General features: G+C 38.9%; 1 protein-coding gene across 1 annotated transcript in view; it reads left to right on the forward strand.

Annotated features, from left to right (window-relative positions):
• The window catches only part of SNX30 (sorting nexin family member 30), a 70042-nt gene that overhangs the window by 37534 nt on the left and 11685 nt on the right, over positions 1-20823 (forward strand). The window contains exons 2-7 of the mRNA XM_063455306.1: positions 721-909; positions 13249-13359; positions 15006-15164; positions 16814-17009; positions 18802-19001; positions 19728-19814. Of these exons, the coding sequence (XP_063311376.1) occupies positions 721-909; positions 13249-13359; positions 15006-15164; positions 16814-17009; positions 18802-19001; positions 19728-19814 (942 nt within the window). The remainder of the gene's footprint in view (positions 1-720; positions 910-13248; positions 13360-15005; positions 15165-16813; positions 17010-18801; positions 19002-19727; positions 19815-20823) is intronic.

Below are 20823 nucleotides of genomic sequence, written 5' to 3' on the forward strand. Positions count from 1 at the left end.
ATCCTGTTTTCCTATTTGACTATTTGACTATCTGCATCATTGAGAGCTGTATTATTTGTTCTTACATTACAGATTACAATTACAATCATTTTTATCATTCATTTGAATCTTTAATGGGACAGTCTGGTCACCATAACAACTTCATCTAAATGACGTTGTTATGGTGTTAGGAGGGCCCTGGGCACACTCTTACTTTAAGGGGTTAAACTATTATCGACTGCCCCTTGAGGTGTTACTAGGCAGGAAAAAATCTGGATCAACAGGCTACAGACACCAGAACCACTACATTAAGCTGTAGTTGTTCTGGTAACTATAGTATCCCTTTAACTAAAACAGAGCATCATGTGAGATAAAGGTTAACACAAGTTGTTGATAATTTTCAGTGTTTTATTCAGTGATATCATTTCCAGAGAAGTGACCTTCCTTCCCTGGGTTAGGCCCTTGTGTTCGTTTCCATGTGTTTTTGTAAATCTCGTTTTGCACTGCTTGGAAATCTCACCTAACCCAATACCGGTAATTATTTAATAACATTTGCTTTTGAATGCTATGCTACTATCAAATTAAAACACGTGAGTTCTGGTCTATAAAACAGATGTAGACATGTTTAGTGGAATGGAAGTGAAATGGTTTTATTATGCCACGCGATTTTTATACTGTGATTACAGTGTTCTGAGAATGGTATGTAATTGTGCTTTGTTTTATTTATTTATTTTCCTCTAGGACCTTAGTTTGCCTAACGGTACTCCAGCAGATACTTCCAGCCCAGCCTCATCATCCTCCCTTCTCAACAGACTGCAGCTGGATGATGACTTGGATGGTGAGACCAGGGACCTCTTTGTTACTGTTGATGATCCAAAGAAACATGTGTGCACTATGGAAACCTATATTACCTACAGAGTAATGACCAAGGTTAGTCATTTGTGTTTTGTATGTGCCCAGTACAGCACAGTGCATTTTAAGGTACCATTGTTTCATATTCTATACCTATTATGGATACAGTGTGTGTATGTGCACTTGTATTCAGCATGCTCATTCTGCATTAAAGGGACACACCAGTAACTCTGCAAAAATTCTCCCTTGAAGGACACTTCAAGCTTCAGAACTACTTCAATGCGCTGTAATCATTATTGTTCCACAAGTGTCCTGGTGCTCCCTCCCCCCATTGTAAGTGGTCAAACCACCTTCACTACAGCTATAGGAGAGCACACAGACCGCTGTGTTTGAAGTTTATCCTTTGCTTGAATAAATAAACCTGATCACCCCAAAAATATATTTTGCCTAAAAAAAGTGTTTCTTCATTTCTCTAACAGCATTTTGTCATTAATAACCAGTTTCAACACAGCACTTCCGTTTTTAAAGGTACAATCCAAAGATTCAGAGAACAGATTTATACCACATTGTATATAACATATGCCACCAATATGAACGAAATCCAAAAAGAGGGGGTGCTATTACCCGTATTTAATATTATTAATAATTGTATTTAATTTTATTCCATAACCTTAAAACAATATACACATATAAAATAAATTAATCCACACTTCCTTATAAGAGTAATTGCTGGTATATCATAAATTGCATGCCTGACCTGGAGAAAAATATAAAAGGTATAGAGGTAAGTTCACAATCAAATTAATAGTTTCCTTATTTTTGAATGTACGATATTCTACATAAATATTGCAGCCAGCTGTGCACCAAATTAATTGAAGTGCCACAATACTTAATAATGTAGACATCTACATTGGACACCGGCTAATCCACAGCCAGATCAATGCTTTACTGCAATTTAAATATCTAGGCCAGCAGTGCATCAGAATGATTTAAGTGCCACAGTGCTTTATAGTGTAGACTGTTCCAATCCACACTGTCCTGATATTGCACAAAGGTGTCCCTGTTCAACGAAGTGGTAGCTTAAAGATATTTACATAGTCCTGGCCAGCATTTTAGTGACACTTAAGTGCTTTATTATAATTGTACGGTGTCCCAGACCCAATAAGCAACTCCACTCTAGGTGAAAATCCAGCGTTAACAAGACGAATATTGCACTCACAGTCCCAGCTGTCTTATAAATGGAATAAGGTAATTGCACTATGATATCCAGGCTCTAAGAAGGAATTTCACTCAATAATAAATCTTAAACAGCCAAGTAATTATTGCATCTGATAGAGCTTCAGCCGACAATTAAGTAAACGATCCGATTTGATTACTCCCCATGGTCCAACTGGAATTCAATAAATACTTTTCCTGATCGGTAAAAAAAAAATGCAGCAGCTATTTCCACTGTACCAATGATTGCACACAGAAGTCCCGGCCAAACCTACATTCACTGGCATAAAGTGCATATATTTCCATGTCGACAAAGTGCAGCAGCAAAATTTTACAGAATTTGTTTAATACGAACCAGCGTATTCCGTGAGCCAACCAGTCCTGTATGGGTTAATGCCATGTGAAGGCAAGTAATCTTCTCAAGAGACTGAGCATCTCCCGAGAACATAATTCATCATTCCTTACCCTTCACCCTGCTCTCCACCCTCACTGCCATATACCCCCTAATATTGAGATCCCATGGTACCTCACTTTTATTTTTTATTTTTTTAAACCTTATTTTGATGTGCCTTGCAGTGCACTGTGGTACATTTTACTACCAAGTAGGGCTACGGTTGTCAATTTCTGACTACTGGCTGTTGTTAATAACCAATGCTTATGACAAATCTAATTTGAATTTGAAATTGGCATGCTCATATTATCAACTTGGGAAGGGGGCGGTTAGCGGCTGCAGTGACCTGTTGAAGCAGGTGCACACGCAGTGTGCTGAACACAATTTTTTTATTTTGGATACAAAGGTAAAAAACAGCTCTGTCTTTTTAATCGTAATTTTTCTCACGTCGACATACAGACATACATTTACACTTTATAAAGCGATACAATGGAATAAGATTATGGAGGTGCTCTGAAAGACTGCTGTCAGACTTTTAAATTCAGAGATACCGTCAGTAGATCTAAAAGTTGTCATGAAGTATCTAATAGCCAGTGATGTGCAGAGATAGAATGTCACACTTCTATGCAAAGCCTATACATGGAATAGCAAGTACAACTTCTAAAATATCGCTCTAGTGTTAAAAATAAATATAAAATATGTTACTGTGTTCCTTTTATACTTGTTTAAAAAAAAAAAGTTAAACTGTTAAACCGTTCTGTGAGATTATCAGGTTAAACCCAGTACTTCCCATTGTGGAACTGTGCAGCATTTGTTGCAATCACTGAGCTCCGTCAGTCCCATGCTTCTAATAGAGTGTCATGCATTGCGTGATAACGACACATTTGAAGACCCAGATCTTAAAGTGCCACTCCACCTTTAAAATATATATTAATTATTTTTTTAAACCCACTATTTTGTATTTTTCCTATGAACACATGCATGCATGTATTTTTCATGCATGTATTCATTGGCAGATATACCTTCAAAGAGCTTGCTCAAGCTGCAATTCCTTTGACTGCAGCCTTTCAAAGCCCTTCCATATTTCGCCGTATGAGATTTTCAGTCTCTTCACACAGAAATAACCTCAGTGAGAAAGAAGCCTCTGAAGGTATCCCCCGTGCACGGGCATCTACATCGCTGCTCTTATCCGAGGTCTGAGAAGAAGATGGGATGGAAGCAGGCGCGCTGAAGTAGAGCATGTCTGCCACTTTCGTAAGCTCAGGGGAGCAGGAAGAAACCTTCCTGACCATTTGACAGTCAGGGGATTATTCATTTATTTATGAATAAAAGTGATTTGATAAAATAATTTCTCATAAAGTGCCTTTTAAACTGGGTACTCTACACCCATAAAGCATGTGTGCAATAGTCTATTGGAGAGAAAGTACCTCTAGTGGAAACATTGTTGTACTACATTAAAATGTACATTAAATGTTTTTGAAATGTACCCTGTATGGAAATTGTGTAAAATAACAATAAGAACAAGTGTACTCCCACTTACACTTATAATCAACACACTCATTTTTACATAGAAGGGGTGATTTGCATAATGGTAGGCTTTGTGAGGTGTAGTTTTCCCTGAATCTCAGATTACAAGTTACGCGGTACTGATTCCAGTTCCTGTGTGATCTTACTTTCCCTGGTAGTGTAATGGCATTCCAGGACAGAGGTGCATACCTCCCAACTGTCCTAGATTCAGCAGGAGAGTCCCAAATTAGGACTACTGTCGCACTTATGGTTATGCCAGAGAAATGTCCAAAATAAGTACAGTACAGCACAATAACTGTGAAAAATGAATTTTCCAAAGTTATGAGGGGCCTGAAACATATTTTAGTATGCATAAGCGTAGGGTCCATTTATGGCCTGCTATTTCTTTGGCAAGCACCCTAACTATGGCCTTGATCTAATTATTTTGGATAAGCTTTTCAAATGATCACAATCTGTTTAAAAAAAACAAAAAAAAAAAAAAGACTTTTCAAATAATTTAACTACAGAAGTCACCTTTAAAGTCGGTGGGAATTTCTGTAGATAAATCATTTGAAACACTTTTCTAACATAGTGATTATTTAAAAAGTTTATCCAGAAGAAATATATCAAGGTCTGTATATCTTATCGATTTGCTGCTATTAAATCAAAAAACAAGGTTTTCCTCACTGCAACATCAGCTGAACCAAGGAACTAGTTAGTGATTTTAGTCTTTTCTTTTTCTTCCAACTTGTAATATTATGTCAAAGGTTATCAGGGCCGTCTTTAATACTGATTGGACCCTGGGTAAGCATTTGCTTGGGCCCCCTACCCCACTCCCTGGCATGCAGTCACGCCCTCCAATGTAGAGGCGGAACTAAACTAGAAAGGGTACTGGTGCAATGTTTATTTTGGGCCCCGCTATCGCAAGGGTGGCCATACGGTAGATCCCCATCTGTCATACAATTCCAACAATGCTTTGACAGCTGGGGATCTATCATTGTCCCATACTTGTAGGGTTGTATTTAGCTATGAGCAGTGTTTGAATGTAAGCATGTTTTGTATGGAGTGTTTGTGTGAATGTAGGGGTGTGTTCATATGTGGTGCTGCATTTGAATGCAAGCATGTATTTATGTGTATGCAGGTGTGTGTTTATATATGATTTTGGTGTTTATAACACAGAGGTGTTTTTGTATGTAGTGTAGAGTTCAGCGAACCCGAACGATAAAGTTCGGGTTCGTACCGGACATTACGTTTTTTGACCCCGAATCCGGACATTTCAGTAACAGTTCGGGTTCAAGTTCGGTGTTCGGCAATATAATGGCGCATTTTGAAAAGCTGCAGGGCAGCCAATCAACAAGCGTTTGACTTGTGTGCCCTTAGAAGCCATCACAGCCATGCCTACTAATGTCATGGCTGTGATTGGCCAGTGCAGCATGTGAGCTATCTACCAAAAGACTGAAAAACCTAAAGTGGTCTTTCAGCCACATTTACTAATACTAAGTAAAGAATACTTGGTATTAGTAAGTTCAGACCCTACTCGCTATACCGCGAGTAGGGACATGTCTAGTAAACTGAGCAGCCAGTGGCTGCTTACTTTAAAAAAACAAAAACAAAAAAAACCTATTGGCCCCCACCCCTGAATGGCGGGTGGGGACCCTTAATAACAATGAGGGGGGGGACCTACTGTCCTCCCCCCTGGCCCCCACCCCTGCACGGTGGGTGGGGGCCCTACAAAACAATGAGGGGGGGACCTACTGTCCTCCTCCCCCCCCCCCAGCTCCCACCCCTGAGCGGTGGGTGGGGGCCCTTAATAAGAAGGAGGGGGGGGAACCCCCCTGCCCCCACCCCTGAGCGGCGGGTGGGGGCCTGACATAACAGGACGGGGCAAGTTTTTTTTTTTGTTTACTAGACATGCCCCTACTCGCGGTATAACAAGTAGGGGCTGAATTTACTAATGCTAAGTAATCTTTACATCAAGATGCAGCCGCCACAATGAATAGGATCGGAGTTTCATTCATTCGAATGAAATTGCAATATGAACAAAGTCCCAAATTGCGTTCTAACACGAATGGAGAAACTGTTCTCATTCTGTTAGGACACAGTTCGGCAGTTTTGACGGCATTCTGTCTTAAGTCCTACTCTTACCCACATTTTACTTCATTTTGCAGCCCTCCAGCCCTTTCCAGAACCCAATGGGGTTCGGGATCAAGTTCGGGTCAAGTTCGAGTCCTGAACTCGAACATTTTGCCAAAGATCGTCCGAACCCGAACATCCAGGTGTCCGCTCAACTCTAATGTAGTGTTAATGTTTCAATGCAGGGGTGTGTTTGAATAGAGATGTATGCACATATACTGCGACACACACTGTGATACAAATGACTGACACAGATACACAACCTGAAACACACATGCAGATACACAGATACAAACAATAACACACACTAACTACATAAAGATACACAGATACACACACTGACACACACACGGACAGCCATACAGACAGATACACACACTGACACATGCAGATACACAGGCACACAGATACACACACTGACTACATATAGATACACAGATACACACAATGAGAACACACTGACACACATACAGATACACAGACAGATACAATGATACACAGATACACACTGACACATGCAGATACACATATACACACTGATCGCATATAGATACACACAATGAGAACATACAGATACACACACGCCGATACAAAGATACACACACGCCGATACAAAGATATACACACTGACTAAATATAGATACACTGATACACACAATAAGAACATACAGATACACACACACTGACACACATACAGATGCACAGACACACATACAGATGCACTGACACACAGATACCATCACTGACACACATGCAGATACAAACAATAGAACACAGGTACACACACTGACACATGCCGATACACAGATACACACTGACCGCATATAGATACACACACACATACATACAATGAGAACATACAATCCATACAGATACACACGCAGATACAAAGATACACACAAACAGACACACAAATACACTACCTGACACACATGCACATACACACTGACCGCATAAAGATGCACACATACACACAATGAGAACATACAGATACACACAGACTACATATAGATACACAGACACACACAGATACACACACTGACTATATACAGAAACACACACATATACACACACACATAAACACACATGGACAAAATACAGATACACAGACACATACACACAGACGTACTGACACAGAGACACACACACAGAGCCATACAGAACCGCACAGACATACTGAACCACACAGACACTGACCGACTCAAACACATACAGACAAACATACACACAGACAGTCATACATACTGAAACACACAGACACTGACAGACATATTGACACACACAGACTCGCAGGCATACTGAACCACACAGACACATACACACAGACAAACATACTGAAACATACACACACTGACATACTGAGCCACACAGACACTGACAGACTCATACACACACATACATACTGACACACTGACAGACATACTGGCACAAATACATACACACAGACTGACATACTGACACACACACTCAGACAATCAAGCAAAATTTGATAACCACCCTCCAGTTTCTTATCTTTTCCTGGAGGGTGGCTTTCCCGTGGTCCAGTGGGGTGGCTGGGAGTTAAGCTCACGCTCTCTCCCGGCCTGGCCCCCTCAGGAAAAGCTGGTCCTCCTTCCTCCCGCGCGGCTCCGGCTGCCGAAAAACAAGGGCCCGGTCGCGCTGTTAACGCGCCACAGCGCCAGACCGGGCCTCTGCTGACACAGGCCCACTGGGTGGCCCTAAGTGCATGGGCCCCCATAGTGTGCGGGCCCGCTGCCTACAACAATTTATTTTGGGATTGGCGACCCCAAAATACATTGTTGCGGGCAGAGGGCAAACGGGGCAGCTGCCTTGGGCCCCCCAGCAGTGACAGGGCCCAGGGCAGCTGCCCCATTTGCCCTGCGTTAAAGACAGCCCTGAAGGTTATACAAGTATTTAAACAAAAATAATTTTATCAAAGAAAAAAATTAAAAATCTGAAGAAAAATGAATAACTGGATCCTCAAGTAGAATTAATTCCTAGGGTGCTTCAGAGTTTACATACGTAGAAATTTAAATAAACACTGTTTGAAAATTGCCTTTGATAAATTGAAATGCACTTGGTTGAGTGCATTCCTAAACTGTGCAAATATTTTACTGATCAATAAAATGTTAAGTGGCAATCTAAAACATAGTTGTGCTACAAAACAGTAGGATTTTTGGTTCGTGAAAATACACATTGCAGACCTAAAGAAGTACTTATGCACTTTACTAATCTCTGGTCAAACCTAGTGTATCATGTGATTTCCAGTTTTAGAGAACATGTCTTCAAGAAGATCATGTTTAGATAATTTATATAAAGGATGTTAGACATGTGACACTTTTTTAAATTTTGTTTTATTTCACTTTATTAGAGTTGTGAAGCTGGCTTCAAAAATTTGTTTTAGATTGGTCAAGGTGGGTGTTCCAAGTTTTCAGTATCCAAAGTTTGGAGATCTCTATTGGTTTAAAAAAAAAAACATAATTAGTAAAAAAAAATAAGGAGCCGATGTGTTTGTGGCGCATTTTAAAGGAGCACTTACGTCACCCTGACCACTTCATCACAAGAAAGAAACAGGAATAAAGTCACTCAGACCTAAGAGGGTGAGTGAAAGCTGGAAAGTAAATTGGTATCTTGTTTAAATAAATGTTAAGCTTAACTGGACCAGCACCAAATGAACATATATAAACACGTGTGTCTCAAAGCTTGAAATAAAATAAAGTGAAACTAGCCTGATAAGGCTTCTCCACTAACTCGTAATGGAAGTATAGGGTCATTCAGTGAATGGCTTAAACTAATGGTAGCTTTATTTAGACTGCTGGTTTTAGCACAGGATCTGCCCTATTCCTAATCTAGTATAACGTGAAGATACCAGGGTAGGAGTAAATACCTTGTTTGTTTGGAGGTGTCCAAGACAAACAGACACAATATCTAAGGAGTGATGTTAAGTCCTGACAAAAGTTAGTTAGAAAGTATTGTAGGACAGGAAAACAGAAAGCCTCTCTCCCTGGTAAGCTAGCTAGATAGTTAGTTGAGACAGAATAGAAAGAGGGAAAAAATCAATCCGTGAAATCGCTGCATGTCTCTATTAAGATAGACATCCTAAGTGCCGAACAACCACTCAGAACATAACGCCCAGCCTTGGTTCAGTGGTCTTGTAATTTTTTAATCTTGTAAACGACAACTTTGATTTTGTTTATTTGTTTTAGAAACTGCCATGTTTACATTGCAGGGATAAATCCACTTCTAGTTGCTGTCTTCCTGACAGCCACAAGAGGCGCTTCTGCTGGGCTGACTGAGTAAAACTTGGCCATGTGACGCAAAAATAGGATTCAGTGATTGGATGCATGTGTGGTGCCCGTTGTGCATATGCATCAGTTCGTAGCACTGGATTAGACCATCGCCAAAAGAGGCCATCCCTCCTCTCCTCGATGATACTGTGGGAGCCAGAGAGGTGAGACGTGTCCTGGAACACTAGAGAGGGGAGGGACCTATGTATAACTAGGTACAGGGGCACTGTAGTGTTAGGAATACAGGTCTGTGTTCCTAATGCTATAGTTTAAATCTAAGGTAACCAGAGGTGTGCCAATATGCCATGGCATTCTGGTTGAAAACCACTGATCTAAATTGTTCCTTTAATCCACTCTTGATTTCAGTTTGTTTTATGTTGTTTATTGTTACTATTTAGACAAAATAAATAGTCCTGCAGAATGTTTTTATTTTATTTTTTTTATTTAGCAATATGTCATTATTATTATTATTATCATAACTTTATGTACGTCACTGAAGGTTCTGTACTTTACATATTAAAGGTTAATAATTATAAAGAAGTTGTATCACAAGTGAACATTTTTTTTTTCCTGCAGAATATGCAATAGCATTTTATACTGGATTAAAAGCCAACCAAAATACTTAAATTTCAAATCTTGAAAACTTACCCTGGTTTAACCTCGGAAAATAGCATGTGAATGCCAAGGAGCAGGGTTTGGTTATTTAAGTCCAAACATTTTGATAAAAAAAAAAATAGTGGAGCCTGAAAATATATAATAACATGTAGGTCCTAATAAACAGTAGGGCCACATTTTACTGGTGAAAACATCATTTTGTGATGTTTATAGTGCAAACAATTCCTTATCCCCCCCCATCCCACTATTGTAAGTATTCAGACCATTTACTAATGATTTGACTTCTTAACTTGAATCCACTTGCTTCCTGTCACTGCCTCTCTGACAGCTGGAAGTTCTCTGCTCTTAGTTAAGCCCATCGGTGCGGTGCTTTGCTCATTGGCTGAGAGTGATCAGCTGACCGTATCATCTACTGATCTAGCCCTGCAGGGGCCTAGCACAGAAGAGCCAACAAAATCTACATGCAGGAGCTTCCGACTCCATGGAGGAAGTGAGCAGCGCTCTAAACCCGGGTAAGAAGTCTAACTGTTAACAATCGCTTTGACTACTTACATTGGGGGGAGCCAACGCTCTCCTGGCACCATAACCACTACATCACGCTTTTCATACAGTATTGACAAACACACAGCAAGATTGAGTAGTTTAATGCAAATGTTAAAAGGGAGCAGAGGGTAAACTGCAATAAAACAATTTAGATAAGCTAATACGGGAGAAATATAGGATCTTGTCTGTGAGCTACCAGTCTAGCCTTTGTAGAAGTCTTATATAATATTTCATGAGCTAAACTTGTACTTTCAGCACTAAAATAGATGGCATGATGGAGAGAGCAATCAAGGGGCGTCACAGTAAAAACGGTTATTTTTGTTTGTTTGTTTTCTTTTAGCGTTGCTACCCATTCAGGCTCCATTTTTTGTCTCATATAATCCTGAGCAATAGTTATTTAAAGGCTGCCAAGTCAGTCTTTTAAATCCTGTTATACAACATATGCCAACCATTGCACTTTCCAGATATAAGCAAATACAACATCCCACTTACTATTTAACTATAGAAATACAAAATTACTTTTTATTTATTTATTAATGTTTGTGATAATTCTTTCTTAGATGTTTTTACAAAGCACACATGCATTTAGGCCGAACACAGGCACATGCTTATGAGACCAAAAAATTTTAAATGACTTGAAGGTAAAATGTAAGCACCAAATCATTCTTGACCCATACACTCTCAAAATCATGTATGTCTGTCTTTAATTCACATTGCAAATTGCACTTTTGCCCTTTGCTGGAAGGAGTGAGTGAGCTCCTATTTCAATGCTGTCCACGTTAGCATTCCCGAGATAGGTAAAAATTGTTATAGTACTTTTAAAATACCTTTTAGAAATATATGGTTTTAGCTGTATTTACTGTATTTGGACATTATTCTCAAACGCAGACTTCTTTTTTGTTCTGTTGCAATTTTCAGTAAGTTGTACTGAAGGTAATGCCGTCAGGATCCTTACAAAAACATAAGCAGTGTATTTGACTATTTTTATTTGTGTTTTTTCACACATAGTGAGAATATATGTTACAGTTAAAGTGAGAAGTCAGTTAATGTGCACGTTACCCAGTTATTCTGCAGATTAACTGATTTGCTCAGTTAAAGTGTGGAATCAAGAGTTTTCCGCACTTTACCCAGGTAATGTGCACATTAACTGCTTCCGTCTAGTTAAAGTGCAAAATGTTTGTTTCTTTCCCTCGGTAAAAGAGGAATTATTTATTACAAAAAACGTCCTCACAGAACCTGTTTCACCCTTTCAGTGCAGTCTCTGCAGAGTCGTTCACTTCTCGTCTGAAGGCAGAAAGATTCTGTGTGAACCTGTCTCGATTATTTTTGTGAGCAAGTTCCTTTCAATGCCCTCCACCATCAAATTCTCAAAGCATAGACCCATGGCTTGTTGCTTCTCAGAGGGGGGCTGGCTACTAACAATGCTGCTCCTTAAGTCCGAGAAATACTTCTCTCATTGAGGAGAATGAGACCAAGGAGAGGTCTGCTCATGGACCACTGATTCCGACAGTCTTCAAATATATGATGATATTGAGAACAGTGGAGAGCATCTGCTGGGATCATTTCAGGGTGTTGCTGCATAATTTGCAGGAAGCACTCGTTTCTTGTGATGGTGGGGGCTCCTCGTTTCATTCCAGTTAAGGATAACTGTTTGAAGAGGTATGTGACTATGTGGTCCAGACAAGAACAGAACAACAGCCTGTGCACACCATGGTGTCCTCCAGAGCTGTGAGCCCCTCAGAGAGATGGAGGACAGAATGATTTTTTTTGCACTTTAACGAGTGCCTAGTAGGTAATGTGCAGATTATCTAGGTAATGTGCAGATTACCTAGAGAAATATTTGAGAAACTAAATCATTTTCTGCACTTTAACTGATCACCCTAGTTAATCTGCAGAATAACTAGGTAATGTGCACATTAACTGATTTCTGCACTTTAACTGTAACATATATACTATACTCGCAATGGGAGGCCAGAAATAAGTATGAAAGCATCACCTAACACTTTCAATCAGTCACTGGTCGTAAAGGAACACTATAGTACACTAAGGTGTACAAATGTGTATTCCAAACACTACAGTGCCATGTTGTCCTCCTTAACAAGTTAAAAGGGATATTTTACTTACTTTTTCTACCACTCTGTGCCGGTCTCTGCTCCGAATATCTTTCTCTTTGGCTGAGATTGTGGAAATGAATATCAGCCAATCCAATGCTTTTCCATAAGAAAGCATTGGAGGCTAATGCGGGTAAATACCCCGCTGCGCCAATCAGATGGTCTCTCTAAGACTGTCTAATAGAAAGCGCATATAAACCTTAAAACACTGCAATGTTATCAGCTGCAGGGTTAAAACTGGGGGGATGTGGTACCCAGACCACTTCATTGAGATCTAGCGATCTGGGTGCCTATAATGTCCCTAAAAATTCCCTTCTCGGCTCAGAATGGTGAGCTGAGACGGGAGAGGAAAGAGCAAACTACTACCTTGGGGAGCATCATTGGTGTTAAATTGAGATGACGTTTCCAGGATAAGAAAGTTCCTTTATATTTGTGTATTGTCAGATTACAAATGTGTGTCTGTTTAGGGTGCAGGTTGACGAATAACCTTTCAAATCTGAACTTGATATCAAAAGATCCCATTGTGTTATCACTTCTATTGTGTAAATTATTAAATTAACTATGCTGTCTATAGGTCATGAATTCTTATGTTTTGCTTTGGTTTGTTTTGTTTTAGACCACCCGAGCTGAATTTGATCTGCCGGAGTATTCCGTCCGCAGGAGGTACCAGGATTTTGACTGGCTGAGAAATAAACTTGAAGATACACAACCCACCCACTTCATTCCCGTAGGTTGTATAACAGATGTACCAGCTTGGACACATTTATGAATATTTGGCTGTATGCATTCTTTTGTATTATCAATGTTCAGCCTCTTTCAAATCTAACATTGCCAGATCTGCTGTCGGCTATTGTAGACATATTGCTGGTTTCTGTTGCACTTGTGTAGCTATAAATTTTTATTTTTTTTTTACATTTTATGTTCCTGATTTTGAGAGACTGAAGCCCAGTTTAACCAACAACGTAGGATCTTTATACCATTGCTATATATTTTATTACCCATAAAAATAGTCAACAAGCTCATTTTACAATTAAAGAAAGATCCACCAGACTAAAGCTATGCGCACTATTTAGAGCCCCGATGAAAAAGAGCTACTGCTTTGACTCTTTCAGGATTCATTTATGAAATTAAAGAGGCTACCTAGTGTAGCTTTGCAACCTGTGTTTCTAATTCCACAGAGACCAGGAGCTGTCTTAGGATTTGTGACCAATTGTAGATCTCCCATTGTTTGTAAAGGGAGAATTTGTCATGCATAGTTCGCAATCTGATCTATTCAGGGTTTAAAACATACTGTTTTTCTACATGTAGTTTGTCGTATCTATCAAATCATTACTGTGTAGTGCTAGTGTAATACAATAGTACTGTTCAGGTTGGTTTGATATAAATTTAAGAGAAACCTTAGGTGCCTAATACAAATTCCTGATGGTAGCAGTTATGTAGAGTCGATACAGATTATCTGTCGCCTTTTGGGCTGATTGCTGATAACTGGTGCCTATATTCTGTGCATACAGTTTTGACAAAGCAACACAATTTCTACACAAATCTGCAATTAATTGAACAGGCTGACGATTATCCCACTCCTATCTCTCTCAGGCAGCCAGTACATGCAGGAATCAGTCAGTCCAGCGTGTACAGTGTTACTGATGGGTGTGTGAGTGTTTTCACCAGTCAAACTCCTATCACACTAAGGCAGCCAGCTCAGTACATTACAGTAGATTTTTCACTGTCTCACCTCCCTGCTATCAGCTGAGCTCCTCATGCAGGAACTCACATGGAGGGGTGATTTGAGTTTGCAAAGTGGCGACTGGAATTTCTGGATCTGAAAGATGGCGTGCAGGTGACTGGGAGTGGCGAGTAAGCTATCTGTCATATCTGTGAAGTATAAGGTCGATACCGATTATGAGAAATATGCTGAATATCCGTTTTAATCGGCTGAACTGATAATCAGTCATCCCTAAATCCTAAAGTAGGTCACTAGATGGACGTTCATATGTACACAACTAGAATTATGATTGATGGGCTGATATGTGCTATTTGCTTACTATTTGATTATATTCTGTTTTTCAATGGCAAATATTTACTCTGGAGTCACAGGGCTTTTGTATGTGTATAGCATGTTAGAGATTTACATGTTACAAGATTTCAATTGAGAATGAAAAACTACTATAGTAAAGATACTAAAATTTCAATGCCTTATACAAGTCTCTGTGTTCAGTAGATCTTTTACTGAGAGCTTTAACAATCTGTAGTTACTATCACTGGTGGCAGTAAAGGTCACCCTTGCCATGTATGTTGATTTTGGACCTTTGGCACTTTTTGTTACTTGTTCATTACTTAGCATTCGTGCATCTGAAACTTTCCTCTCTAATTCAGCCTCTCCCAGAGAAGTTTGTGGTGAAGGGAGTAGTTGATCGTTTTTCTGAAGAATTTGTGGAAACCAGGAGAAGAGCTTTGGACAAGTTCCTCAAGAGGATTGCAGACCATCCCGTTCTCTCCTTCAACGAACATTTCAATGTCTTTCTTACAGCTATGGTGAGGACAATCCGTGATGGTATTCTTGAAGAAAAATAAATGAAAAGAGTTTTAGTATTATTATTTGCAGCTCTGTACATGAGTACAATTAATTAGCAAGTACAGTGAGGGATAAAAAGTATTTGATCCCCTGCTGATTTTAAACGTTTGCCCACTGACAAAGAAATGATCCGTCTATAATTTTAATGGTAGGTGTATTTTAACAGTGAGAGACAGAATAACCAAAAAAAAATCCAGAAAAAAAATGCACATCAAAAATGTATAAATTGATTTGTATGTCAATGAGTGAAATAAGTATTTGATCCCCTATCAATCAGCAAGATTTCTGGCTCCCAGGTGTCTTTTATATAGGTAACGAGCTGAGATTAGGAGCACTCTCTTAAAGGGAGTGCTCCTAATCTCAGCTTGTTACACCTGTCCACAGAAGCAATCAATCATATTCCAAACTCTCCACCATGGCCAAGACCAAAGAGCTGTCCAAAGATGTCAGGGACAAGATTGTAGACCTACACAAGGCTGGAATGGGCTACAAGTCCATCGCCAAGCAGTTTGGTGAGAAGGTGACAACAGTTGGTGTGATAATTTGCAAATGGAAGAACACACAATAACTGTCAGTCTCTCTTGGTCTGGTGCTCCATGCAAGATCTCACCTCGAGGAGTTTCAATGATCATGAGAACGATGAGGAATCAGCCAAGAAAAATAGTTCATCACCCCATTTTGGAGCTCCAACCTGGAGCTCCACCTTTAATACTCTGCCTGACTCAATATTGGAGACACTTGTAGAAATTTTTGAGTGGGCATAAATTCGATCTAAATTTACTACACGATCAGTTTATCCTAATGAACCATATGTGTGGCTGCAGATTTTAAGTAAGGGCAAAATGACTACACCAGCGGCTTTTCTTACAGTGAATGTGTGACTTCAGAGTTTAGTAACTATCTTCCTTTATATTAGTTCTATGTATGATTAATTGTTCACCTCAATATCAGCCTCCAAAAAGGAGATACTCACCCCAGATGTTTCATAATAGTTACTATGCCTCCTACGTGTCTTTCTTGAAATATATACATATATTTAGATATTTCTATCCTTATCCACTCCCCTACATAGGCAATCATTAATAAAGCCTGGCAAGGTAGGGGATTCTTTAATAGTCAGAGACTTAGGTTTGGATTCCAAATCTGACCTTTATTTTGGTTAAGTGTTTACGTTTTGATTGTAAAACATATTTTTCCATGTAACACTAACACACAAAGTTTTCTTTTTGTGAGAGCGTGTTACAATTAAATTTGATAAATTAACCTTGCTACACCCCCTTGGCTGTTCAAAGGCTGCAGACAAGAGACCCGCAGTTTTAGGTATGTCCCAATTTAAAAATGCATAATTAAATGCATGCATGTTTTCTTTGAAGGTATATCTACTAAACAATGTTTTATTTTTTTAAATTAAAACATATGACCAACAGAATAAAAAAATAGTAATGTTTACCTATATGAACTTTTGTAAGTGTTTTTTTTTTTTTAATGTAACGTAAACTTACCTGATTGCATTAGTGTATTTTTAAAATAACTTGGCACTTAAATGCTTTTAACAGTTAATTAAATGTGTGTTGTTGTTTTTTTTTTTACACATTAATTTGTATAACAGGACCTGAACAGTCAAAAGAAGCAGGGAATAACTTTGCTTTCTAAAATGGGGGAGTCTGTGCGGTACGTGACAAGTGGTTACAAGCTGAGAGCTCGTCCCATGGAATTTTCAGCAATCACAGAATACTTGGACACATTTGCACTAAAACTTGGCACAATTGACAGAATAGCACAACGTATAATCAAGGAGGAAGTGGGTATGGTCTTTTTTTTTTCTTTTTTATGGTGTCAAATAATCAAAGTGTCTGATTAAATCCAATGTCTGTAGGCATAGTTCACTTTCCAAAGCTTTACCAATTGAGCATTTGTGTTACATTTTACTCTTTATAATCTAGTAAGTGTATGTAGGTTTATGATTAGTTTATTTTTGTTTCTGATTCCTACACCTTCAGATTAGAGTGTCTAGTCACTACATAATAAATTGTGTTGACAATAGAATTCCTCTCTAATTGTAGCCATTTTGCAATTTGATTGTTAGTTTGCTATGATTCACAATCTTCTATTTTTAAACTAAAAAAAAGCAATCGTGAATGCAAAATGCCCTCTGTAGTATATTATTATTGGTTCTGTCATTACCTAGAATTTTATCTTGAAAGCAGATTTCCAGGTGTAGTTGTCTCTACAATGAGACATTTAACCATTAACATTCCTGGCAAATGTCACGGCATTTGAGCAATATTGGATATCATTTTTCCAATTGCTGTTTAAAATCTGTTTTAACCCATCAACCCAGTATTAGACATTTTCTTTTATATATTGATTTACTATTTTCCACCATGTAAAAAACAAGTGTGTTTAAAGCGGATTTGTCACTTTTGGCGGTCTTTGCATTCCCGAAATTCAAAGGTCTGGTGTGGGTCCAGTGGCAGCATCTTCCCACAGCTATCCTCTTTGGCTCCTGGCAAATCAGTGCTGTACTCACACTGGAGTCTATGGAGGATCCCATGAGACCACAGGATCCTCCATAGACAGAACCTAAATCCCACACGGCTGCTGGAAATTGACAAAATTTGACAGCGGAGCTCCACTTTCAGTCAGCTTTTGTCAACCACAGGCATTACCATAAGACAAAGGAGTCCTTTACTTTGTCTTATGGTATATGTGGATTGCATTAGAATTGCAATGAAATGCCAACATAGTCTTGATCAGTATTTCAGAAAGAATATGTATTTGTTAAATACTGAAATGTGACAGATCTGCTTTAAAAGTTCAAATTAGACCTTCAAGATAGAGCAGACCTAGAACGAGACCTGAGGTGTCCACAGCAACTGTTTAATGGACATTAGAGAGATATAACCCTCCTCTTAAGACATGAAGCTTTATAGGAGGATCATACAAGTGGAAAATGTATGGGTAGCCAACATATATGGTATTGGATATTGTTTTAGAGGTAAAATGGGAATTTCAGCTATTTTGAAATCTGCTAAACCACCTACTATCTCAGAAGTGATTTCCCAGTTAGATACCACTAAATGTCTGAAGACATTTCTAGTAGGGTGTAGGGTGTTGGGTGATATGTCCAAATTCATGAATATTTGTGGACAATGGTATGATGGTGCATCAAGAGATTATGAGTATACAATGTATTTACAATTACTACTCTTAAGTTTCCTAATGGGTCCAAACAAGTTTTTTTACAACTGACACTTATGTTATGTACTTCAGTGATTTATCCGTGCTAATTGTGTGATTTCCCTGTACCAGACTGCTTGAGCTAGGTATTTTGTGCATTCAGTACATTTTGTTCCTTTACATTTCATGTCTTTATTGTATTTGTTGTGAAAACTTAAAGGAAAACAATATATGGGGTGAAAAAAAATCTAATTAGAAAGCGATACTCTAGGAGTAGTTGAATCACAATAAATTAAACTTTTTTTTATTGTATAAAGAAGCCTGAGCATTTAGTTGTATGTTAAATGTTTGCTAGAAGCCAATGAGCTCTGCTCTGGCATCACCAAAGACTCATTGCATATTATGCTTCCATATCAGAATATCTAGTGGAGCTACGAGAGTATGGCCCAGTGTACTCTACGTGGAGTAGCTTGGAAGAGGAGCTCCATGAACCTTTGGAAGGGGTGTCTGCTTGTGTTGGCAATTGCAGTACTGCACTGGAGGAGCTTACCGAGGATATGACCGAGGATTTTCTGCCGGTGTTAAGAGAGTATATCCTCTACTCTGAATCTTTGAAGGTAAAATGAGAAGATTGAGTGATGCTACTCTTGCCAGTTTATCTTTGAAATATTTCAAGTCTTTTATTAAGTACCCCAATACATTATAAACGAAAATACACTTTATGCTTTAGGAGCAAAGTGTGAAATCATATTTCAATGTTTTTAGGACTGTAGCTCATCTTTATCAAGGCAAGCTCTTGTGGCAGTATGCTAAATTTGGAGCATCATGACTATTCTGACAAATGCCACTTTTACTTCACTCTTGTTGTGTGTTGATAAATATTGTGCTATTGTCACTCTGATTCTGTGTTCTACACTGATTCTGCTTTCTGGGCCATACTCGTTTCCATTTAAGAGTCAATTTATGATGAATTCTAGAAAAAGGATTTGTCTTCCAGTTGTGCATTCCATGGAGTCATGTGTATCCAGCTATTGATTTACTGAGCTGTATGACAAGGATATGGTTTTGCAAAGGAGTTCACATGCATTGTTTTGGAACATTTTCGCCTTGTTCCGTTAACCCCTGAGGTTCATGCTCCCTTTAAGGTGCATATACGAAAGGAGTGAGGTGAAGGTGTGTGGATCAAATTATTTGAAGCATGTGATTTTCTGAACAGTTAAAAGTGCTTTTGAGACCGTTTGGCAAACCTGGAGTAGCCATAGGAAAAGTTGTAGTAATACATTTTCCATGATCTCCGTGACACTGTGTTTAACCAGTCTATAAATCACTTTCTCATTCACTAGAATGTACTTAAAAGAAGGGATCAGACTCAAGCTGAATACGAAGCCAAACTGGACTCTGCCGCCCTCAAAAGAGAAGAGCGAACTGGGGTAAGTGAAGCACACTGTACTTTTCATATAGCTAGTAGGTTTGCCAGAAACCTATTACATCTTCATGTTGGGCAGCACATGAAAAGCGTTGTCCTGCATGATGTAGAAATCCGATGCTGCAGCATTCCAGATTGTTTAATAATTACTTGTTTACTACCTATACAATTTCTGATTAACATACTGCAGGGTTGCACTTTGCAAGTGCTGCCCATCGAGACATAAGTGATATGTGTCCTGGAATTTGGCAAACCAAACTGAGACACAAGTGAAGTCATTGCGTCACAGATTGTATTAAATGCTGCATTTTTAAAACTTATTTTTTCACATTTTGCACGCATCAGCATATGTTCTTGATCCCTAACAAAAGTGTCTCGAAATTGGCTTGCAAATAGTAAATTTTAGCTGAAGTGGTCTCTCAATGGATCTGTTTAGAAAAACTAACAAAATCAGAAGAACACTAAAACATAATCTGCCGGAATAAAGTGGATTTGCAAGTGTGTTTCTTTTTTTTCTTTTTTTTTCTTCTTCTTCATGGTATCCCCTGAATCATGCCAGGGTTCCTGTAGAGGGCACTAGAGCATTAATTTTTCACATACATTTTTGGTTTGTTTAAGGGGAAGCATAGTGTATGTCGCTACTGATTTAAGAGGATAAAAATTAAACCCTGCTCAAAACATACTAGTAGGAGAAGGCTGGCAACGTTTGGCTTTGGGGGCAAGTACAAATGAATCGTTTTTTTTTTTTAAATTGTATTATTTATGAAACTCAGATGCAGAAATCTGTGCTGATGGTTTGAGGTGTATTGGTGGGAGGCTGCTGGATCAGGTGGTGTGACCTCATATATCACATATTTTTTTTGCTCTTTACCTCTGCAGTGCACGTGGGAGCAATACAATAATCGATGCTTGCCCAAGTGATGCAGACTGTTTCCCATAAATCCATAGACACCAGTGCTTTGTCTCACCCCACAGCCACTTGTAGACATTTCTGTATCTAGAAAAAGAGAGAG

The sequence above is a fragment of the Pelobates fuscus genome, chromosome 5, assembly GCF_036172605.1.
Source record: "Pelobates fuscus isolate aPelFus1 chromosome 5, aPelFus1.pri, whole genome shotgun sequence".
Taxonomy (NCBI): domain Eukaryota; kingdom Metazoa; phylum Chordata; class Amphibia; order Anura; family Pelobatidae; genus Pelobates; species Pelobates fuscus.